Source organism: Dama dama, chromosome 5 (assembly GCF_033118175.1).
Source record: "Dama dama isolate Ldn47 chromosome 5, ASM3311817v1, whole genome shotgun sequence".
Classification (NCBI taxonomy): domain Eukaryota; kingdom Metazoa; phylum Chordata; class Mammalia; order Artiodactyla; family Cervidae; genus Dama; species Dama dama.
This window is the reverse complement of record NC_083685.1, coordinates 64,830,015-64,855,114: the sequence shown is the minus strand read 5'-3', so window position 1 is coordinate 64,855,114 and position 25,100 is coordinate 64,830,015. Positions and strand designations below refer to the sequence as shown.

The 25,100-nt window shown below is 44.1% G+C and overlaps 1 protein-coding gene across 2 annotated transcripts in view; it reads left to right on the top strand.

Annotated features, from left to right (window-relative positions):
- Nucleotides 1-25,100, top strand: part of TMEM154 (transmembrane protein 154) — a 50,958-nt gene that overhangs the window by 7,710 nt on the left and 18,148 nt on the right. The window contains exons 1-3 of one of the 2 annotated variants that reach the window (XM_061142509.1): nt 5,172-5,211; nt 17,735-17,992; nt 18,083-18,121. In XM_061142509.1, the coding sequence (XP_060998492.1) occupies nt 5,175-5,211; nt 17,735-17,992; nt 18,083-18,121 (334 nt within the window). In that variant the 5' untranslated portion in view covers nt 5,172-5,174. Of the gene's footprint in view, nt 1-5,171; nt 5,212-17,734; nt 17,993-18,082; nt 18,122-25,100 lie in introns of those variants that run through there. The other variant, XM_061142508.1, reaches the window with a different exon arrangement.

Below are 25,100 nucleotides of genomic sequence, written 5' to 3'. Positions count from 1 at the left end.
TCTTCTGTTTCTCTCTGTAGCCCTTAACATAATTAATCAATTATTGAAACCCTCCTCTTCCTTGGGTCTTATGAGGTCATTTTCTTCTTGGTCTCCTGTGAGTCTGGTTGTTCCTTTCAGGTTTGGGGTTGTGATCTTTCTCTTCCACCTGTTCCTTTCATGTTTTTCTTTTCTTGTCTCACTCCTTCCATCATTTCAGGGCCATGTCTTCCAATTCTGTGGTTTCCATCTCAGTCCTTGGCTTATGATTTGCCCCGTATCACTTCTAGTTAGGTCTGAAGGTCCAGCCCTGGTCCTGCACTTTCATCATCTGTCCTCCCTGGGGATGTCCCAGGGGCCTTGGGCTCAGCCTGGCCAAAACAGAACTCTTTCTCTGCTCCCTGCTGGTTTAGGCCCTTCTTAGCTCTCACCTAGCGTACTTCATCAACTTCTTAACTAGTCTTCATGGCTTTGTCTCCTCTCCAACTCCACTTCATATAACCGCCAGAGTGATGGTTCTCTAACAAAAATGTGATGATTTTTCTCTTGTACTTACCCCTTCAGTGGTTTTTCATTTCCTTTGGATAGACTCCAATCTCCCTGGCATCATCACAAGGCCCTTTATAAGCTGTGCTGAGCTCCTTTCCTGCTAGACCCTTCCCACCGCACATCCTGTGATACATGTACTTGAATGTGCCAAGCTCTGTTGGGCCCGGAGTCTTTCCTTAGCTGTGCTTCAGCTGCGATGCCCTTGCTGCCATCATTGCTGGATGAATCCTGAGGTTCAATTCAGTGATCACTTCCTCTGTGAAGATCTTCTGAATCCCCCACCCCTGATGCAATGAGTGTCCTCCCCTCCCGAGTCCTCATGACACTCTGTACCCAAACCTGTTACAGCTTTGATGAAACTGTCATGTGAGTATTGGTTTGGATGCCATTGTCCCTACTTACCCACCACTTCCCAGGGAAGTGGTCTCATTCGCCTTTATGTCCCAGATAGGGCCTGGTATATAACAGGGACACTGCTGACAGACTAAAGAAATGAATGGCGTGAAATTTATTCTGTCACCCAAGACATACTCGTGTTTCTGACAAAGTTACAATCATTTCAGTAATACAGCGTGGTGAAAACTGGAGGAATGTGATTTTTTTGTTAATCCAGTTTTATTTTATTCTAAAATGTTAACTCTCTCAAATCATTTGGTCCGGGAATAGTTTAGTTCTGGCTCCTCAAATCAAACAGGCCACAGCTATTCCTCCTCCTCCTGTGGAGAAAGCTACGTGGCTGCATCAGTGAGTACTTCCGAGAACGCCTTCTGTCCACCTCCCTCTCAGAATATGGAGGGAAGTTCAGGAGATAAGCACTGAGTGGTCTGACAATTTGCAGAAAATCCAAGTAGTTACAGAAGTACTTTGGAAAGAAAAATAGAGAATATAAGTTTCATAGACTTGAAATTTCAAGCCAGTAAGAGCTGATTTGAAAACTTGAAAAAAAAAATTATGTAACATAAAAAGGAGTGAAGAGTCTGCCTCAGGTGCTGAGGACAGCACAGAAGGACTTTCTGAGAAGCTAAAGAGGTGGTTGGAAAGGAGAGCTATCCATCAGAGCAGGGTCTGATGTGTGGTAGTATTTTTTTTTTTTCATAAAACAAAAGCAATTAATCTAGTTTGTTTTTGAAATCTGAATTTTTTCTATATTTCTTTATCTTATATGAATTAAAACCATCTTAATTATTTCCCATTTCCCCATTCCATTGTGGTTTTCAGAAACAGGATCCCAGTAATTAGTAGGGTGTGCTGACTTTTCTTCCCCCTGACATCACTGTTGATTAATTTAAAATCTGTTTATTTTTTTCTAAAAATTATGCTTATTTGTCTATGATTAAGATGACGAGCCTAGTGGTAAAAAAAAAATCCACCTGCAATGCAGGAGACCTGGATTCAATCCCTGGGTTGGCAGGATCCCCTGGAGAAGGGAATGGCAACCCACTCCAGGATTCTTGCCTAGAGAATCCCATGGACAGAGGAGACTGGCAGGCTACAGTCCAGGTGGTCGCACAGAATCGGACACGACTGAGGCAACTTCACAAGCACGCAGGGTGGCCAGAAGGCTTCCCAGGTGGCGGTAGTGGTGAAGAACCTGCTGCCAACGCAGGAGACAGAAGAGACTCAGGTTTGACCCCTGGGTGGGGAAGATCCCCTGGAGGAGGGCATGGCAACCTTCTCCAGTATTCTTGCCTGGAGAATCCCATGGACAGAGGGGACGGGCGGGCTACAGTCCAAGGGGTCACATAGAATTGAACATGACTGAGGCGACTTAGCTTGCATGCACGCAAGATGGCCAGATTTAGCAAATAATATAAAACACTCAGATAGGTATAAATTTTAAATAAAAAAAATTTTAGTATAACTATACCCCATGTAATTTATTGTAACTATACATATAAATATTACATGGAACATATTTATAAAACATTATTTGTTGTTTACTTCATATTAAAATTTAACAGGTGTCCCATGTTTTATCTAGTAACTCTATTTATGATTAGATGATCTTTTGCCAAGCAAAGACTGCTCCTCTTTTGGTGCATCACTAAACCCAGAGACATATTGACTATTTGGCCAGTTAACAAATATTAGAAGAATATTTAAACTGAGTCCTAGATCAATCATTCAAATAACAAGAAATTATCACTAAAAAAAAAATTAAAACCAACAAGAAAACCTTGGTGATGAGGTAGAAGAAATCAGGAATACAAGGGTGGATCAACTTTAGAGAATATTTTGAGGTAATTTGTCTCATTAAAAACAAAGTGAGAAAAAAGCCATAGGGGTATATTAATAAATGCAGAAAAGAGGTGGACAGAAGAGAGTGAGGCTAGCACGTCAGAATTTCAACCAGCAGTATAAAAATTCTGAGGGGGGCTTCTCTGGTGGCTCAGTGTAAAGAACCCATTTGCCATTGCGGGAGACACAGGTTCGATCCCTGGTCTGGGGAGATCCCACATACCACAGAGCTACTAAGCCCGTGTGCCGCAGCTATTGAACCTGTGCTCCAGAGCCCAGGGGTCGCAACTTCTGAAGCCTGCCTGCCCTGGAGCCCATGCTCCAAAACAACAGACGCCACCGCAGTGGAAAGCTGCAGCACTGCAAGAAACAGTAGCCCCTGCTCTCTGCAACCAGAGAAAAGCCCGTGCAACAAAGCCCCAGCACAGCCAAAAATACATAAATAAAAGTCTAAGAAAAGAGAAGTAGAGTTGTAATAAAAATAGTAATGATGACTAACCTGAATACTTTCCCATCACTTAAGAATCTTTTAAAAAAGTTTTAAAATACTTTTCACACTAGTGTATATAAAATAGATCATAAGGACCTACTGTGGAGCACAGGGAGGTCTGCTCAGTGCTCGGTAATAATCTATATGGGAAGGAAATCTGAAAAAGAGTAGGTGTATGTATACGGATAACTGACCCACTCTGCCGTACACCTGAAACTAACATGACATTGAAATCAGCCAGACTCCAATATAAAATATTTTTTTAAAAGTACTTTTGTATCTATCATTCCACTGAAGATAGGAAGGAATTTTAAATGTTAGAAGCATATTCTGTGTCATATAAATATATACATTTCTTTAAACTGCCAGGTACTGACAGGCCAGGATAAGATTCCAGTGTATGAAAGGTACTCAGATGGTCACAAATGTAGCTTCCCGGGTGAGCCGCTTCAAGCCAGAGACAGCCTTAAAGTCTGGGCACGTCTGCTTAGATACAAGTAAGCTTTCTTTAAAAAAAAGACACCAAATGAAAAGTTTAAAATGGAAAAGACATCTGAGCATTGTGGGCCCTATGGTGGGGCATGTTTTCTGTTTTTTCTCTTTTTTTGCATTTTGTGGCTCAGACGGTGAAGAGTCTGCCTGCAATGCAGGAGACCTGGGCTCGATCCCTGGGTGGGGCAGATCCCCTGGAGAAGGAAATGGCAACCCACTCCAGTACTCTTGTCCTGAAAATTCCATGGGTGAAGGAGCCTGGTAGGCTCCAGTCCATGGGATGGCAAAGAGTCGGACACGACTGAGCGACTTCACTGGTTCACGTAGTTGATTTACAGTGTTGTGTTGGTTTCAGGGGTACAGCTAAGCAATTCAGTTATGCGTATACTCATTCTTTGCCAGACGCTTTTCTCATATAGTTTATCACAGAATATCGAGTAGAGTTCCCTGTGCCATACAGTAGGGCCTTGATTATCTCTCTTATGTATAGCAGTGTGCAGATGTTTATGCCAAGCTCCTGATTTATCTCTCACCCACCCTTACTTTCCCCTTTGGTAACCATGTTTGTCTGTGTCTGTTTCATAAAAAAAACGTTCATTTGTGATACAAAATTAGATTCCACATATGAGCAGGCATGTTGTATATGTAGTTGGTAAAACACAGCCCAGCTTCACAGGTGCTTTCCCACAGCAGACTGCTGTATGAAGGCCTTCATCAGATGACCTCCTCAGAATAAGCAAAAGCGTTTCTTTCTTTGACGTGAGGCGCTGTAACCTTTGGTCATCCGATGGCTGGAAAGGGTACAGACACTGCTTTACCCAAACTTCGGTGCTTACAATCTGCCACTAACCTTCGCTGATTTTGCACTGAGTCTGTTCAACCAAGTATTTATTCTTCTTCAAGTATAATGTCAGAAAAAACATCCTGAGTGAATATTTCCACTTATTAAAAGTTGTCCAGTATGTAGTGAACAGAGCTTACAGAGGAATTAATAGTCGCTCCACCCCCTAGTCCTGCTCCCCAGAGAGGGTTCAGTCACTCGGACTTTATGTGGGAAACCCTGACATGCCTGACTCCAAAACCAAAACCAGCCAACAGAAAGAAAACCCAAAAAGCTAGAAACATGAAATCTCATTATTAGAGATTCTTGTCTTTTCACTCAGTTCCTCTCATTTCCCAGTGTCTTCTTTAAGATTCAGATAAGTTTCTGAGAAAACTGCTGTAGATCCCTTTTCTCTCTCTGACTAAGAACACGCTGTGTGTGTTCCTGGAAAGGGGTTGATTGAAGAAGAAGATACCAGACTCTTGATAAAAAGGCGTGATGCCTGTCTAGCACTTTGCCTCCGGCTCATCCGGCCTTTCTCCTAAACACCTGTGCGGTGAACGGCATCCACCCAGCAGACGGGGCCCCCTGTGCTGTGGAGAGATGTGGGCAGAACGGTGGGCAGACGGTAAACGAACAGGTAGAGAAGTCACTTCAGATAATCAGCAGTTCACAGTACTATTTCAAAACCAAGTGAACTAGAGAAGGGACTGTGCTCCCAGGGGGATGGTGTCCCAGGGCAGCCTCCGGTCCATGCTGGAGCCCCGACATCAAGGACATGGTCCGCCCGCTTGGCATCGGTAACCCCTGCCTCAGCACAGCCATCCTCCCCCACAGCCCGGCTGGGGCCTGGGGTGTCTGGGAATGTTGTTTGTTCCTGTTTTATTCCCATTTTGCCCCTGACCACATCACAGTCAGATGTCACAGATGCTGAACAACTGATTAGAAGAAAAAGACACCAGAGCTGAGCAGATAGACTGTTTGACAAGTACATGCACGGGTGTTTTTATTGTTAAGGTATAGTCGATTTACGTTTATATTAGTTTCAGGGGGTACAGCTTAATGGTTCAGTATTTTTATAGATTATACTCCAAGTAATTACAAGATAGTGGGCTTCCCTGATAACTCAGTTGGGAAAGAGTCCGCCTGCAATGCAGGAGACCCCGGTTGGACTCCTGGGTCAGGAAGATCTGCTGGAGAAGGGATATGCTACCCACTCCAGGATTTTTCGCCTCCAGCTGGTAAAGAATCTGCCTGCTGATGGAAACCTGGGTTTGATCCCTGGTTTGGGAAGATCCCCTGGAGAAGGGAAAGGCTACCCACTCCAGTATTCTGGCCTGGGGAATTCCATGGACTCTATAGTCCATGGGGTCGCAAAGAGTCAGACATGACTGAGCCACTTTCCCTTTCTTCACTTTCAGTGGCTATAATTCCCTGTGTTGTACAATATATCTCTGCTGCTTATCTAGTTTATACAAGTAGTCTGCCTCTCTTAACCCCATATCTCTAATTTGTCCCTCCCCACTATGGTCTCCTCACTTGTAACCACTAGTTTGTCTTCTGTATCTGTAAATCTGTTTCTGTTTAGATCCCGCGTATAAGCAATGTCATACAGTACTCTCTGACTTGTTTCACTAAGCATCATATTCTCTTGGTCCATCCATGTTGCCACAAAAGGCAGAATTCCATTCTTTTATGGCTGAGTAGTACTGCGCTGTATATATGGACCACATCTTCTTCACCTGTTTGTCTGTTGATGGACACTTGGATTGCTTCCATATCTTGGCTGTTGTAAATAGTGCTGCTGGAAAGATTGGGATACGTGTATCTTTTTAAATTAGTATTTTCTGAATATATACCCGGGAGTAGGATTGCTGGATCACACGGTAGTTCTATTTTTAGCTTTTTGAGAAAATTTCATACTTTTTTCCACAGTGGCTGCATCAATGTACGTTCCCACCAACAGTGTAGGAGGGTTCCCTTTTTTCCACACCGTCGTCAACATTTGTTATTTGTAGACTTTTTGATGATGGCTATACTGACAGGTGTGAGATAGTATCTCATTGTGGTTTTGATTAGCATTTACCTAATAATTAGTGATATTGAGCATCCTTTCTTGTACCTGTTGGTCATTGTATGTCTTCTTTGGAAAAATATCTTCAGGTCCACTGCCCATTTTCTGATTGGGTTATTTGTTTTTTGATATTGAGTTGTGTGAGCTGTTTATATACTTTGGATATTAATCTCTTGTCAGTCATATCATTTGCAAATATATTTGCACATTCTGTAGATTGTCTTTTTGTTTTGTAGGTGGTTTCCTTTGCTGTGCAAAAACTTTTCAGTAATTAGGTCCTATTTGTTTATTTTTATTTCTTTTGCCTTGGGAGACATAAAAATATGTTGTGGTGTATTCTGAAATCTGGGAGGGTTTGCTTCCAACTTTGTTCTTGTTCTTCAGGATTTCTTTCATGATTCTGGGTCTTTTATGGTTCCATAGGAATTGTAGGCTTAGTTGTTCTAGTTCTGTGAAAAATGTCATGGGTATTTTGATAGGAATTGCATTAAACCTGTAGATTATTTTGGGTAGTATGGCCATTTTAATAGTATTAATTCTTCCAATCCAAGAGTATGGGACATCTTTCCATTTCTTTGTATCATCTTCAATTTCTTTCATTGGTGTTTTATAGTTTTCAGTGTATAGGTCTTTAACCTCCTTGGTTAAGTTTATTCCCAGGTATTTCATTCTTTCTGATGCAATTTTAAACAGGATTTTTAAAAACTTTCTGGTATTTCATTATTGTGTATAGAAATACAACAGTTTTCTGTATATTCATCTTGTATCCTGAAACTTTGTTGAATTAATTTATTAGTTCTAACAGTTTGGAGCTGGAGACTTGAGGGTTTTTTATATAAAGTATCATGTGATCTGCAAGTAGTGACAGTTTTATTCTTTCCTTCCAATTTCAATGCCAGAATATAGCTTATTAATTTTGCTTCCAAAGACGTCTTTCTCTGTAGGGTTCTCCAGTCATCTTTGAAGCGAATAAAGACTGTCTTCATGAATAACAGCAAATTAAAGTTAATTGAATTATGATTTAACTCAGTAATTTTCAACCCAGCATAAATACTTAATGGACTCATCTAGGGAGCTTTAATAACATACCGTTGCCCAGGCCCCAACGTCAGATGTCCTCAGGAACTGATCTTGAGCGGACCTTAAACAGCACCAGGTGCTGTCAGCGCGCAGCGAGCACCATGAGCAACCATGGGTGTGACTGATAGTTAAACGCACCCCCATGAGGTTGTCTGGGCCACTCAAACCCATGGTTCTCAAGGGATGGCCCCCAGACCAGCAGCATGAGCGTTTTATTAGAGGGGAGAGCTCCTGGTCCCATCCCAGGCCTGCTAAATCAGAAGCTCTGGGGACAATGTCTGGCCATGTGTGTGTGAGCCCTCCTGGTAATTCTGGTACACACTAATGTAGGTGGACTGCTGGGTGGGTAGTCCAGCAGTTACTTTTGCTTGAGGTGAGGTTTTAAGCTCTGGCATGATCTCTCTTGTTAATGCCTCTTATTCACATAATAAGGCATGATTGTCACAGCTGTCTCTAGTATATCCAGGCCAGAGGCTCTCAGAGGGTCAAGGCTTCAGTGATGCTTTTTAAACGATCATGTTCTTATGACACAGTGGGCAGCTGCTGGGAGCTGGGAATCCACTCCCTACCTTGATTCTCCTCCAGTTCACCAAGAAGGAACATAGAGAAAGAAGGGTAGACTGGGGAAGGTCAGGAGTGGACAGGGTTTGGAGCCCTGGTCCTCAACCTTGGCTGCACACTGGAGTCTGTAAAACATACTGAGACCTGGGTTCAGACCGAATACCACAGGTATTTGGATGTACTGACTTGGGCTGGGCGGAAAGGTCCCCAGGTGACTCTGATATTCAGCCGAGGCTGAGAAGCTGGAGGATGGCCCAGTTTGGTTTGATCCTTCCTTCCTACGAATCTGGCTCTTTTCTGTAGACAGAGGCACAGGGTTAATGGAAAGTGGGCAGGCTTCTTGGGTTGCGTTTCTTGAGCATCCCGAAATCCTAAATCAAGTTTCTCCACCGAGCAGGACGACATTTGAACATCTGACACCTGCTCTGTGTGTGTATGCGTGTTTCGTTTCACTGCCTGAATTATAAGATGGTTTCAACCATCTGCATGTTGGAATCAACATAACTGAAAGAATGGGGCGTCTGACTGAGGTCCAATATGCTTCCTGACATTCTGAGTTTAATAATATTCTCTGATCAGTGTTATATTTTACATTATAATATGAGTGTGGCAACCTTTCAGTTGCTATTTAACACTTTTGTTTAAACTTTAAAACTAGAGCTTGATTGCACGTTTGTTCCACTTTCAAAAAGAGAAGTTAGCGAGTTTGCTTCACCAGGAAGCAGAGTCACTTCCACTTGGGGACGAGGTGTGGGCGGTAACAAGGGGGCGAGGTGCCTGCTTGGTTGCCGAGCTACTAGGCTCACCTCGCTTTGCCCACATAGGAGGACCCCTCCCAGGGTCCTCGCCAGATGTCTGAGACACACATCCCAGCTGTGTTTGTTTGGATACTGTCAACAGTCTTTTGTGACTCTGTGCACTGTCCGGTTATCTGGTCATTTTAGGATTAAAAGTAAAATGAATATTGCAGCTTAATTTCATTACTTGAATGGCCATTCCCATCATCTCCTATTAATGCTCCACTTTGTGAGCAGAGAGAGAGATGGTGAAAAGATCGCCCTGGGGAGACTTTGCATGGGGCTACAGGAGAGAACACGACCGAGGTCCCTGTGAGAACAGAGTCCTAGCAGACCCGCCCTGAGTGCCCCCCCCCGACCCCCCAGCGCTGGCCAGGTTCAAGGTCACGCCCGCAGCCCTGCCCACAGCGCTTCTGGTTTCAACATCAGGTCCAGTTCTTTCTTCCGCTTTCTCCTCTTCTGCACTTTGCCGGAGGCTGCCTCTCTCCCTTCTCAGGCTTGAACCTCTCTCTTTTTTTCTGCAGCTTCTTCAGTTTTACACTCTGCCCCCACCCCCAGGCCACACCCCCCTTCTCTGAAATATGTCCTCTTGTAGATAGAAATGAAATAAAGAAGTTATACCAGACAGATGAGTCTCCTGGGGAACAGAGAACAGATCAGTCTAGAATGGGAACACTGACTGGGCGGAGGATGAATAGTGAACTCCCAGGGCCGGTGTGAGGGAGGCCCCTTGCGGGACACACAGCATCTTCACGGCTGGGATGCTTCTACTCTTCATGTGATCACTGTGGGCTGGGCCGGGCTGGTGGCCCCCTTTGGGGCCTTTTAGGAAAGGTAGAATTGGAGGAGAAAGAGGCTCTTTCCAGGCCCCACGATCAAGAAGACATCCATCCAGTCGGCGCTCAGCACAGGAACCGGCCCTGTACATTATGCAGGTGACTCGCTGCGGACTCACTTCCTGAAAGAGTGTGGGTTCGTCCACAGTGGCGGTGGACCTCCGAGTTTCTACAATGGCGCGCTTTTACCCAAGAAGCACAGGATGGTAGGATGGCTCCCACAGGAACTCACCACTGACAGTTATGGGCCTGACCTAGTGTTTCCTAGAAAAGGCAAGGTGCAGGGGGCTGTCTGGGCCACACAGTGACCCACTGGGTTAGGAGTTGCTCACAGGAGGAACTGCTGTCATGCTCTGGAGAAATTCCCAACCTGCCCTCCTTGGCTCCACTCCCGCCCTGCTCTTGTGACCTCTGGATCCTCTCTGGTTTACACCTCTGATTTTCATGACTCCACCTCTGTCCCCCGTGTGAGCTCCTCCTGGCTGGGGACTTGATAACATGGCCCACCCCAGGTTTTCAGCTCCCCCTTTGAGGAAGTTTGATGCTCTTGGCACAAACTCTTGGGCTGATCCCCAATGTTTTCAACTTTTCCATCACAGATGCCCTGGGTACCAGCCCTTCCCCAATGTAGTTTCTGCCAGTCCTCATTGTGTGGGCACTGGGCTGGTGTTGTTGTGGAATAGATGTGAGGGCAGACCCCCAAGAGTGGTTTGGCATTGCACGCTCACCCTCTCCCCTCTCTGGAGATAACGATGCACAAGAGCAAGCTGACAGGTGTGCTGGCGTGACTGTGGCCACGGGAAACACAAACATCCAAACACAAAGGAAGGACCTAAGTCCCTGTCAACCGGAATAGATTGTGATACATCCAAATAATGGGAGGAAGGGGCAACTCTCCATAGACAGAGACAGAATAATCCTCAAAACCTAATTTTAAATGAAAAAAAAGACAAGGGGCAGCATACTATATAAATTTTGCTACCATTTGTGTTAAAAAAGGAAATGAAATGATACGTATACCAGTATATGCAGAGAGTTTTCTGGAAGGTGGCAGGAAAGAGTGGTTACCTCTGGGGACAACTGAGTGGCTGAGGAAAGGGTATAGTGAAGAATCCTCTCTGAACTTAGCGCTGTGTTTGTAGTGCCTGTCAAAAAGTCAAATGAAAGATAAGATAAATGCTTCAGAATCAACACAAGGATGCAGAGATAGATAGGACCCTGAGGAGACAGAGACTAGTTTAGAACATTTAGCCAATCCTTATTTGTACAGATTAAAACATTTAGCCATTATGGGGACTTGTCCAAATTCCCATAATCGCTAAGTGGCTAGAACCCCCACTCCTATTGGCACCCACACTCAAGGGAGGGCAGCTTCAAAACCCTGTGTATCACCTGCACCTCTGTGTTCATGCTAGCACTGTTTACAGTAACCAAGACAAGGAAACAGCCTCAATGCCTGTCACTAATGAATGGATAAAGAAGACATGGAACATTCAGTTCAGTTCAGTCACTCAGTCATGTCCGACTCTTTGCGACCCCATGAACTGCAGCTCGCCAGGCCTCCCTGTCCATCGCCAACTCCCAGAGTTTACTCAAACTCATGCCCATGGAGTCGGTGATGCCATCCAGCCATCTCATCCTCTGTCGTCCCCTTCTCCTCCTGCCCCCAATCCCTCCCAGCATCAGGGTCTTTTCCAATGAGTCAACTCTTCGCATGAGATGGCCAAAGTACTGGAATTTCAGCTTCAGCATCAGTCCTTCCAATGAACACCCAGGACTGATCTCCTTCAGGATGGACTGGTTGGATCTCCTTGCAGTCTAAGGGACTCTCAAGGGTCTTCTCCAACACCACAGTTCAAAAGCATCAATTTTTCGGTGCTCAGCTTTCTTCACAGTCCAACTCTCACATCCATACATGACCACTGGAAAAACCATAGCCTTGACCAGACGGACCTTTGTTGGCAAAGTAATGTCTCTGCTTTTTAATATGCTATCTAGGTTGGTCATAACTTTCCTTCCAAGGAGTAAGCATCTTTTAATTTCATGGCTGCAATCACCATCTGCAGTGATTTTGGAGCCCCCAAAAATAAAGTCTGACACTGTTTCCACTGTCTCCCCATCTATTTCCCATGAGGTGATGGGACCAGATGCCATGATCTCAGTTTTCTGAATGTTGAGCTTTAAGCCCACTTTTTCACTCTCCTCTTTCACTTTCATCAAGAGGCTTCTTAGTTCCTCTTCACTTTCTGCCATAAGGGTGGTGTCATCTGCATATCTGAGGTTATTGATATTTCTCCTGGCAATCTTAATTCCAGCTTGTGCTTCTTCCAGCCCAGTGTTTCTCATGATGTACTCTGCATATAAGTTAAATAAGCAGGGTGACAATATACAGCCTTGATTGTACTCCTTTTCCGATTTGGAACCAGTCTGCTGTTCCATGTCCAGTTCTAACTGTTGCTTCCTGACCTGCATACAGGTTTCTCAAGAGGCAGGGCAAATGGTCTGGTATTCCCATCTCCTTCAGAATTTTCCACAGTTTATTGTGATCCACACAGTCGAAGGCTTTATTAGTCAGTCATAAAAAAGAATGAAATGCCATTTTCAGCAGCATAGGTGAATCTATGATGAAGATTATTTATTGCATTAAGTGAAATAAATCAGAAAAAGGAAGACATATCTTATAATATCACTTACACATGGAATCTAAAATATGACACAAATGGACTTATGTACAAAGAGAAACAGACTCACAGCCATAGAGAACAGACTTATGGTTGCCAAGGGGAGAAGGGGAGGGGACGGAAGTATTGGGAGTTTGGGATTAACAGATGCAAACCATTATACATAGAAAGGATAAACAATAAAGTCCTACTATACTGAAAATCCAATTATAAACCATAATGGAAAAGAATATATGTGTGTGTAATTGAGTCACTCTGCTATACAGCGGATATTGACACAACATTGTAAATAAACTGTTCAGTTCAGTTCAGTCGCTCAGTCGTGTCTGACACTTTGTGACCCCATGAATTGCAGCACACCAGGCCTCCCTGTCCATAACCAACTCCCAGAGTTTACTCAAACTCATGCCCATCGAGTCGGTGATGCCATCCAGCCATCTCATCCTCTATCGTCCCCTTCTCCTCCCACTTTCAATCTTGCCCAGCATCAGGGCCTTTTCAAATGAGTCAGTTCTTCACATCAGGTGGCCAAGTATTAGAGTTTCAGCTTCAGCATCAGTCCTCTCAATGAATATTCAGGACTGATTTCCTTTAGAATGGACTGGTTGAATCTCTTTGCAGTCCAAGAGACTCTCAAGAGTTTTCTCCAACACCACAGTTCAAAAGCATCAATTCTTCGGCGCTCAGCTTTCTTTATAGTCCAACTCTCACATCCATACTTGACCACTGGAAAAACCATAGCTTTGACTAGACAGACCTTTGTTGGCAAAGTAATGTCTCTGCTTTTTAATATGCTGTCTAGGTTGGTCATAGCTTTTCTTCCAAGCAGCAAGTGTGTTTTATTTTCATGGCTGCAGTCACCATCTGCAGTGTTTTTGGAGGCCCCCTGCCCCCGCTGCCAAAAAAAAAACCAATCTGTCACTGTTTCCACTGTTTCCCCGTCTATTTGCCATGAAGTGATGGGACTGGATGCCATGATCTTAGTTTTCTGAATGTTGAGTTTTAAGTCAACTTTTTCACTCTCCTTTTTCACTTTCATCAAGAGGCTCTTTAGTTCTTCTTTGCTTTCTGCCATAAGGGTGGTATCATCTGTGTATCTGAGGTTATTGATATTTCTCCTGGCAATCTTGATTCCAGCTTGCACTTCATCCAGCCCGGCATTTCACATGATGTACTCTGCATATAAGTTAAATAAGCACAGTGACAGTATATAGCCTTGATGTACTCTTTCCCCAGTTTAGAACTGGTCTGTTGTTCCATGTCCAGTTCTAACTGTTGCTTCTTGACCTGCATACAGATTTCTCAGGAGGCAGGTCAGATGATCTGGTATTCCCATCTCTTGAAGAATTTTCCAGTTTGTCGTGATCCACACAGTCAAAGGCTTTGGCATAGTTAATAAAGCAGAAGTAGATGTTTTTCTGAAACTCTCTTGCTTTTTCAATGATCCAATGGCAATTTGATCTCTGGCTTCTCTGCCTTTTCTAAATCCAGCTTGAACACAGTTCACATAGTGATGAAGCCTGGCTTGGAGAATTTTGAGCATTACTTTGCTAGCATGTGAGATGAGTGCAATTGTGTGGTAGTTTGAGCATTCTTTGGCATTGCCTTTCTTTGGGATTGGAATGAAAACTGACCTTTTCCAGTCCTGTGGCCACTGCTGAGTTTTCCAAATTTGCTGGCATATTGAGTGCAGCACTTCCACAGCATCATCTTTCAGGATTTGAAATAGCTCAGCTGGAATTCTGTCACCTCCACTAGCTTTGTTCCTAGTGATGCTTCCTATGATCACATTCCTTGACTTCACATTCCAGGGTTTCTGGCCCTAGGTGAGTGATCACACCATTGTAGTTATCTGGGTCGTGAAGATCTTTTTTGTATAGTTCTCCTGTATATTCTTCCCACCTCTTCTTAATATCTTCTGCTTCTGTTAGGTCCATACCATTTCTGTCCTTTATTGAGCCCATCTTTCCATGAAATGTTCCCTTGGTATCTCTAATTTTCTTGAAGAGATCTCTAGTCTTTCCCATTCTATTGTTTTCCTCTATTTATTTGCCTTGATCAGTGCAGAAGGCTTTCCTATCTCTCCTATCTATTCTTTGTACTTCAATAACAGTTTTTTAAAAAATCCTGTATATCAGTAGAACTGCCAGCATAAATATCAGGGTTATGCCACAGGGTGAGACATTTGAGACTGTTTCTTTGTTTGTATTGTGAACAATGAACTTGGGAAGATTGTTAGATGGTACATATTTATCCTAGTACTAGCATACTATATCATCATCTAATAAATGACTGTTATTTATTATTTGCAGCTATCACAGTATTGTTTGGGGAGGGAAGTGTATGAGGAATGTTGTCATAGGAGTGTGTGAAGATGAAGACTTGCAGGGTAAAAAAATAAAGCACACACAGAGAACCCTTGACTCATTTATTTAAATAATCTCTAAAAAATTGGAGAGAGTAAATGATAGTTAACTTGGAAAACATGTTAGAGTGTGTGTGAGGGGTACTGGCGAGAAAATTTCACTCCAGAATGCCACTAAGAGCCGCTTGTCACCAGCATTGTCACTTGTGGTAAGAAAGAAATGTGCACCACCCAGGACCATCCGTGAGCTTCTCCATTTCTCTTTCATGCCTGATTGTCCAACACCCTCATTATTCTTGCTAGCTTATTTCTTTTCCAATTCTCTCCTTTTCTGGGGCAACAGGTCAGGTGTGACTCAGAGTGCTGAGTATTCTACTGGGAACTTGTTCCCCTTCCGTGGAGAGGCTGGAAGGATCCTGGCATTCTGTGCAGTTCTGCTCACAGCCGCCTGGCCCCAGGAGCCCAGTGAGAGCCCCCCGCTCCCTCTTTGTGCCAGAAATCTGCCCTCTTGTGGGCTGAGGGGCAAGAACGTGAGGCTGCCTCTCTTGGTCACCACTTCATCATTTGTAATCATTCCATTCCTGCCTGATGGGAAGGAAAATACCATGTGAGGTTCCAAGCTCAAGTTCTTCTGTCAGCCCTCCTGGGTTTAAATCTTCACTCCTCCACGATACCTTTGTGGGTGTGGGCTAGTTGTGTAACCTCCCTGCCCCAGTTGCTATCTGAAAAAATGATGGGAACAAAATGAGATAATCTGGGCACAAGGCAGAGCACAAGACTTGGCTTTCAGTAAATTATTTGTAAAAGTTAGTGTGAAAAAGTGGCAGTAGCAATAGCATTAGCAGCAGTAAATAAACAAAACAAATAAAAAGGAGGTCTGGGTATTGGAGGAAGGTCCATCAGCACTGACTTCAAGGAATGGGGGTCACCAACCCCATGTGTGTACGTGTACATGCCCACCCATTCCCCTCGCGGCATACAGTCTTTGCTGGCCTAGGCTACCAGTGAAGAATGATGTTTGAGTCAATAGTTCTGCAAGCAGGGTGGTCTGTCAAATCTTTTAACAAATACATTGTTGACTTACCTTATTTCAAAGACATAAATGTAGGACAAGGTCACTTAACCCTGAAGGCAGAAGTCAATAAATGGTTGATATTTTTTGAGTCCTGCTTTTGGTGTATACACATGAGGAATACCAGTTACTTAGCAGTTTGTAATTGATTCTGATCGTTTGGGGTGGCATTGACAGATATGATTACCAAGTGGATCCCCTGGTCTTGGGGAAATTGAAGTGTTTATATAACTGGAAAATTAGGCTGTGATCAAACAAATATTTTTATAAATGATTGTCACGCAGACATGTGGAGAGCTCGGGCCTGAGCTGGCCATGCTGTGGCCAGTCGGTCATTCTCTGGGAGGTGGCCTGACCTGCAGTGCTGAGCGTGGCTTCAGGCAGTGGACATCTTCATTTGAAGAGTGCCTTGCACCTTAGGAAGAACCTGCATATAAATTATCTCCTTGTAGCCTCAGCTCATATGCTCTTTTTCACAATGGGTCTCCTCTGAATGATAGGCATCACTGTAGTACCATGATGCCTGACCATGGTCATGACAGAGCCAGGTGGGGAAGGAGTTTTTCAAATACTACTATTTGAACAATCCTACTAGTCCTTTCCTGTCCCGTGATGAGCCAAAGGATGGTTTTCCAGCACAATCCAAAGTCCCGACAGAATAAACCTATTAATAGGGCAGGTTCTAAAGAGTCACATTATTCAGTAAATTTAAAGGTTGGTGCAGTTTCCTTAGTTTCTAAGGGAACATCCGCTTGGGGATTTCACTTTACAAGAAAAATACACATGGTATTTTTAAAAACATTTATTTGTTTATTTTTGTCCATATTGGGTCTTTGCTGCTACAAGGGCTTTCTCTAGTTGCAGAAGCAGGGACACTCTCTAGTTGCTGTGCACAGGTTTCTCACTGCCGTGGCTTCTCTCGTTGCGGAGCGCAGGCTCTAGGGCACAAGGGCATCAGTAGCTGTAGAGGTGGATCAACAGTTCCATCACCAGGGCTCGGTAGCTGTGGTGCTTGGGCTTAGTTGCTCCTTGGCACGTGAGAGACTTCCTGGATCAGGGATCGAACCCGTGTCTCCTGCATTGCCGGGTGGATTCTCTACCCCTGAGCCACCAATGAAACCCCCACACATTGTATTTTTATCTAGATCATTTCAGGATTTCTGTGAGATCATTTCCGATGCAGACTCAGTTCTTTGTAGAACTGAGGCCTGACATTGACATTTGATCAGTTACCCCGATTTGAAAAAATTCCTTTCCATTGGTAGGAAACCTTTTATTAAAAAAAAAAAATTAGGACACAGTCCATTCCCTTTACCTAAAAGTGTTATGTGGTGAGTGCTTAACTCTCAGAAAGTTGGAATTTAGATTTATTCAAAAATATTATTAGAATACCCTATAGGATATCCTGGAATATTGTGCCAGACACCGCAAAGCTTCTCAATGCCCTTTGCTGAAGTGCATCTGAACTTCCTGCCTTTGTGGGAGGTTAATCTCCGGGTTCTGATTCCACGTTGAATGTACTCCCAGCTTGAGCTCCATTTCTGTTCAGTCAATACTTTGTGTCATGCTGAACTTCAAGACCAAATCCAGTGGATAAGTTTCTGTGGGATGCATGGAGGGTAAGTTTCAGATCATTGAAAATATACCACACTAGCTTTGTCTCCATGACAGTCTCAATTTTGTATGTGTTCCCACAGGAGAGGAGGACACAGAACTGTCAGGAGACGTGCCCCCAGGCACGGAAGGCCTCGATGAAGAGTCAGCGGTTCTAAGCACACATGCTGCAGTGACCACAGAAACTTACATCACCAGTATAAATTCTACCCTTATTGAGGAAGATACAGACCAGTTAGAGTTTATATTAATGGTGTTGATCCCAGTGATTTTACTGTCTGTCCTACTTCTATCAGCGATACTCATTGTAATATACCATAAAAGAAAAAGGAATAAACAAGGTAAATATTTTGCCTATTCTCATTTCTAGACAACTGCTCCATGTGTTCATGAATAATTGGTAAAACACAATACTTTTTGCTTCCACACAGAGCCCTCTAGCCAAGGATCTCAGAGTGTTTTACAGACACGTGAGTATTATTCCAATACCTGCCTGGAGATGGGGTGGGGTGGGAAAAGAAACTGAGATGGTTTTAAGTGAAGCAACTACATAAAATAATGAGTGATGACTTGTTTCAGTGACATTTTCCAGAGTTTAGAAATGTCATATTCCTTTCTATTTAAAAAAAGAAAGAATGCCTTCAGCCTAAAGTGAAAATTGAAATACACAGCTTTCATCTCTGTATCTAACCTGGATGAGGGCCTTGTGTAATTTGGGCCAGTATTGGTCAGTGTACCCAGTTGTGGATGTGACTGGTGATAGAAGCAAAGTCCGATGCTGTAAAGAGCAATATTGCACAGGAACCTGGAATGTTAGGTCTATGAATCAAGGCAACCTGGAAGTGGTCAAATAGGAGATGGCTAGAATGAACGCTGATATTTTAGGAATCAGAGAACTAAAATGGACTGGAATGTGTGTATTTAACTCAGATGACCATTATATCTACTACTGTGGGCAGGAATCCCTTAGAAGAAAGGGAGTAGCCATCATAGTCAACAAAATAGTCTGAAATGCAGTACTTGGATGCAATCTCAAAAACGACAGAATGATCTCTGTTCATTTCCAAGGCAAGCCATTCAATATCATGGTAATCCAAGTCTATGCCCCAACCAGTAATGCTGAAGACGCTGAAGTGGAACAGTTCTATGAAGACCTACAAGACCTTCTGGAATTAACACCCCAAAAAGATGTCCTTTTCATTATAGGGGACTGGAATGCAAAAGTAGGAAGTCAAGAAACACCTGGAGTAACAGGCAAATTTGGGCTTGGAGTACGGAATGAAGCAGGGCAAAGGCTAATAAGAGTTTTGCCAAGAGAGTGCACTGGCCATAGCAAACACCCTTCTCCAACAACACAAGAGAAGACTCTACACGTGGACATCACCAGATGGCCAACACCAAAATCAGATTGATTATATTTTTCACAGCCAAAGATGGAGAAGTTCTATACAGTCAGCAAAAACAAGACCAGGAGCTGATTGTGGCTCAGATCATGAACTCCTTACTGCAAAATTCAGACTTAAATTGAAGAAAGTAGGGAAAACCACTAGACCATTCAGGTATGACCTAAATCAAATCCTTTACGATTATACAGTGGAAGTGAGAAATAGATTGAAGGGATTAGATCTGATAGAGTGCCTGAAGAACTATGGACGGAGGTTCATGACATTGTACAGGAGACAGGGATCAAGACCATCCCCAAGAAAAAGAAATGCAAAAAAGCAAAATGGCTGTCTGAGGAGGTCTTACAAATAGCTGTAAAAAGAAGAGAAGTGAAAGGCAAAGGAGGAATGGAAAGATATACCCATTTGAATGCAGAGTTCCAAAGAATAGCAAGGAGAGATAAGAAAGCCTTCCTCAGTGATCAGTGCAAAGAAATAGAGGGAAACAATAGAATGAGAAAGATGAGAGATCTCATCAAGAAAATTAGAGATACCAAGAGAACATTTCATGCAAAGAAGGGCACAATAAAGGACAGAAATGGTATGGACCTAACAGAAGCAGAAGATATTAAGAAGAGGTGGCAAGAATACACAGAAGAACTGTACAAAAAAGATCTTCATGACCCAGATAACCACGATGGTGTGATCACTCACCTAGAGCCAGACATCCTGGAATGTCAAGTCAAGTGGGCCTCAGAAAGCATCACTGGGAACAAAGCTAGTGGAGGTGATGGAATTCCAGTTGAGCTATTTCAAATCCTAAAAGATGATGCTGTGAAAATGCTGCAGTCAGTATGCCAGCAAATTTGGAAAACTCAGCAGTGGCCACAGGACTGGAAAAGGTCAGTTTTCATTACAATCCCAAAGAAAGGCAATGCCAAAGAATGTTCAAACTATGCCCCATTGCACTCATCTCACATGCTAGTAAAGTAGTGCTCAAAATTCTCCAAGCCAGGCTTCAACAGTACATGAACTGTGAAATTCCAGATGTTCAACCTGGATTTAGAAAAGGCAGAGGAATCAGAGGTCAAATTGCCAACATCCCTTGGATCATCAAAAAAGCAAGAGAGTTCCAGAAAAACATCTACTTCTGCTTTATTGACTATGCCAAAGCCTTTGACTGTGTGGATCATTACAAACTATGGAATATTCTTAAAGAGATGGGAAGAGCAGACCACCTGACCTGCCTCTTGAGATATCTATATGTAGGTCAGGAAGCAGCAGTTAGAACTGGACATGGAACAACAGACTGGCTCCAAATGGGGAAAGGAGTACGTCAAGGCTATATATTGTCACCCTGCTTATTTAACTTATATGCAGAGTACATCATGAGAAACAGTGGGCTGGATGAAGCACAAGCTGGAATCAAGATTACCGTGAGAAATATCAATAATGTCAGATACACAGATGACACCACTCTTATGGCAGAAAGCAAAGAAGAACTAAAGAGCCTCTTGATGAGAGTAAAAGAGGAGAGTGAAAAAGTTGGCTCAACATTCAGAAAACTAAGATCATGGCATCCAGTCCCATCACTTCATGGCAAATAGATGGGGAAACAGTGGAAGCAGTATCAGACTTTATTTTTTTTGGGCTCCAAAATCACTGCAGATGGTGACTGCAGCCATGAAATTAAAAAACACTTGCTCCTTGGAAGAAAAGCTATGATCAACCTAGACAGCATATTAAAAAGCAGAGACATTACTTTGCCAACAAAGGTCCATCTAGTCAAAGCTATGGTTTTTCCAGTGGTCAAATATGGATGTGAGAGTTGGACTATAAAGAAAGCTGAGCGCCGAAGAATTGATGCTTTTGAACTGTGGTGTTGGAGAAAACTCTTGAGAGTCTCTTGGACTGCAGGGAGATCCAACCAATCCATCCTAAAGGAAATCAGTCCTGAATATTCATTGAGAGGACTGATGCTGAAGCTGACACTCCAGTACTTTGGCCACCTGATGCGAGCAACTGACTTGTTGGAAAGGACCCTGATGCTGGGCAAGATTGAAGGTGGGAGGAGAAGGGGACGACAGAGGATGAGATGGTTGGATGGCATCACTGACTCAATGGACATGAGTTTGAGTAAACTCTGGGAGTTGGTGATGGACAGGGAGGCCTGGTGTGCTGCAGTCCATGGGGTCTCAAAGAGTCAGACATGACTGAGGGACTGAACTGAACTGAACTGAACTGGTCAATGTAACACTTTCTGACCTTTGGAGGAGCCAGTCGGGCTGGTGAAGCAGTGGGTTAGATGGGGGTGTGGCCACGACTGGAGTCCTTGAGTCATCCCCACGAGAAGAGGATTCTTCCATCTGTGATTATCACAGGTGCTGTTTTCTCCACCATGCCATACACCCATTTGATCCTGACAAGGCCTGGGTATAAGCGTGGTTCTTATTCCTATGAAAGCTGTGCTAACTTTTAAAATGAAATTCCTAATCAGCTAAAGATGTAAATAGTAAACCAATAGTAAAATAGTAAACCATCAGTAGTAAGCCAGTCTCATAGATCATTCCCTGGGTCAGTGATACACTCTGAGAGGATTCACTTCAAATGCCAGGACTATCAAATACAAGGTTTTGGGATGGTTCTGGGTCCAAAGCCAACTTGGGTTCTTTTTGCTTATGCTGGTAAAAAATGACTCCAATTAGATTTTCAAGTTGAGCCTTTAGGCATTCCAAAAATCACTCAAGAGTGATAAGATATATATTTATATGTGCATACAAAACTCACTTTTTGTCTTTCACATCCACTAACAGGGGACCCCAGGCTTTGAGGGCATGCCTTAGGCCTGTGGGTCCCTACACTATCCTTGTACCAGGAGAAGCTTTAAGTTCTTGCAGAGCTGTAAATGGTCATTTTCCCTTATGCCAGCAGGTGACTTAGCAGCAGCAGCAGCAGGGCAAATGTGAACTGGGAAGGAAGCACTGAAGTGCATTACCTTTCATGGCGAGGACTGATGTAATAGATTCCAAGAAAGTAGGAATTACACGTTTCTCCACTGCTTGCAATTTCAGGGTGACCTAATAACAGTGATCACGTGGGAGCTCTTTTGTAAGCCAGAGGAAAAGAAAAGGCAAACAGAGATGCTTGGATCTTTTTTTTGCAAAGTCCAGTGGCTAAGACTCCATGCTCCCAACGCACGGGGCCCTGGTTCGATCCCTGGTCAGGGAATTAGAGCCCCACGCTGTAACTAAGACCCAGCACAGCCAAATAAAAACAAAATAAAAAATAGAGTAGGGAAAATAGAATTTCCTGCCCAAACCGTAGGCTACAGCTGGTCTTACCTAGCAGAGTCCTGGGGTCGGGGGAGTTTGGGGTTGACTAGTCAAATGATCATGCTCTAAGTCACTAGATCCAGAAAGGGATTTTTCACTGAACTCCATTTCGAGAGTCTCAAGACTCAGAAGCCGCTACCCAGTGAGCACTGACCTCGGACAGGGTCCAGGCATGTGTGCTGCTCCCTCCCGAAGGCCTCCGTACCTGGTTGATGCTGCGTCTTCTGTCTGGAATTTCCTTCTTGGCTGCTTGGCAGACTGCCACCCCATTCTACAATGCACAATTCTAAGGTTTTTATGAAGAGCTGAGTAGTCAGACCCCAGGCAAAATTAATCACCACCGCTCGACTGTGTTCACACTTACTGTGCACAGTTGTGAATCCTGTCATCAGTTGGTGACTTGCCTTTTTTTGGGTCTCTCTTTCTTACTAGGCGATGTTCTCTTTAAGGTCCAAAAGAATCAGGAACTTGTCTTATTCATCTTGTGGAATAGTGTGGCAGGAAGGTTATAGGGACAGATTCTGGAACACTCGGCTTAATTGGCTTTTCTCTTTCCCAGTTTTATAACCTCTGGTTCAGTTTCCTCATCTGTTAAACGGGCAAAACTCAGTACCACCTCATAGAGTTGTTGGGAGAATTAAGTGGATTCATCTATGTAAAGCACTTAGAAAAAAAACAGTACCCGGCATATTGTAAGTGGAAACTAATTATTTTCACCCCTTTATCTCACAGAGTGCCTTGCCCAACACATTACTAGCTGCTCAATAAATGTGTATTGCAGAGATGAGTTGATGAAAGAATGTGAGAACTTTTTTTTAGAGAACACAATGTCAGAGGTAAAAGTAAATTTGCACATTATTCTTAAAACAAATTGGCACCTTGCTTTTACTTTAAATGTGTCTCCCCTTAAGAAACCACAAATGGAAATCTTAGAATTTCAAAGCAGTTGCTTATCACCAAAGTTCTAGGTCAAGAGAGCTGTATTTGAATATTTTCTTTTACTCACCATTCCTTTAACATAGATACAGATGGTTAACGATGACTTTCTCTTCAGACAGCTAAAAATTTCACAAACATTGCCCACCAAAATCCACCCATTCATATTTAACATTATAATACAAGGCAGTAAAAGGAGACTATTTAAATGGACAGAATTTGATTTAAATGTATTTTTTATTTAACTTTCCAGGAACAATAAAACTGTCCTACTGGGTCAGAGGGCTGTTTGGTGGCAGGTCATCGAGGATGTCCTGTGTTAGGCATAGACACATTGTCTCTTTCCTTTCTGACTACATCCTGATATAATCTTCCGCACCAAGAAATGTCTTGAAATTTGACAGCTGGGGAGCATTTGGCCAACATCTTTGGAAAGAACAGGTCACCTGCAGAGGAATTACCCTTGTTTCTTTGGCCCCGCCTGTGCCGTGTCCAGGAAAAGGGAAGGCTAGGAGTGACTCGATGTGCAGTGACCCTTCTCCCCAGACTCGCAGGCATTAGATCCGCAGTTGTTATTATTTAATATTTATTAGGTGCCTTGATGGGCTGCCTCTCTGGGAAAGAGCTGCAGGGGAAACAGCTGGCAGTAAAGCGGCACTTTAAACAGGCTGTGGCTCCAGGACACCTGGCTCGCTCAGTCTGCAGAAGGATACTCGCGTTGAGCGCGGAAACCAGATGAGCAAGACGGTCTCCTGCTGCGCTCCGGCCCGCGGCCCCACCCTGCACTGCTCGGGCGGGCGCACGGGGAGAGGAGCCGCGAGAGGGCCCCGGGGGCTAAGCGCGGGGCTAAGCGGGCGTCCTGTGGGACCCGACGGAGGGGGACAGGAAATGGCGGGGCTGTAGGAGGCAAAGTGGAGTCAAGGGCAGGTGGGGGGCTGAGTGAGCGCCGCGGGGCGCACAGGGAGTAGGTGGCTGCTAATAAAGAGACGGGCCCCGTGCAGTGGAGCTAGCAGGGCCTGACTGCCCGGACGGCTAATTGGTCTCCCTCGCGGTTTAATGCTCTGCTCCGGAGCGCCCTCCCAGATGCTTTCGCTTTGCCATGGCGGCCGGGGCAGGGGTAATGGCCGAGGAGCAGGGCAGAGGAAGCCACAGGAGGCGTTTTGCTCTGTTTGAATACTGATTACAGGAGCTTCGCACTCGTGCATCTGGAGCACTTTTGTAATGGGTTTTTAAACTTTTCCATCATCTGCACGCAGGTCTAGCTCCAGCTCACAGCGAAGCCTGCAGGCACCCAGATTAGAAAGATAAATCCACCCCCTCAAGAGTCGGGCTGTGGGGCCATTTGTTCTGAAAGAAATTAGCAAGGGGCTATTAAGCAGAGAAAGAGGGAGAGCAGCGAGGCCGTAGTGACAAAACAGGGGCATTTTTGTGGGTCACCTGTAAAGCAGGTTCGGTTGTATAGGAGCTTTATTTATAGTAAAATCCTTTAAGGAAAGAGCCTGTGAGTGCTAGATGAAAACTGCATGTATATAAAAATAAGGTGAACATCCCTCCCTTTGCCAGAGGAGTCGGGTGTCTGCAGGGAGCTTCAGATACTTGCCCAAGAGTGGGAGGACACAAGCTACAGCCCCTCGAAGGGCAGCAGTGATGGCGTGAAACTGGCAACCGTGCCCAGCTTCCCGGGGTTAGTGGTGCCATTAAAGCCTGCCAACCCACAGAAAATTATAGTGGCTCCTGGCTGCCAGGAGCTCAGTTCCAGGTGTCTGCTGGTTGTGCTCCCTCGCTGGGGCCTCCCCTCT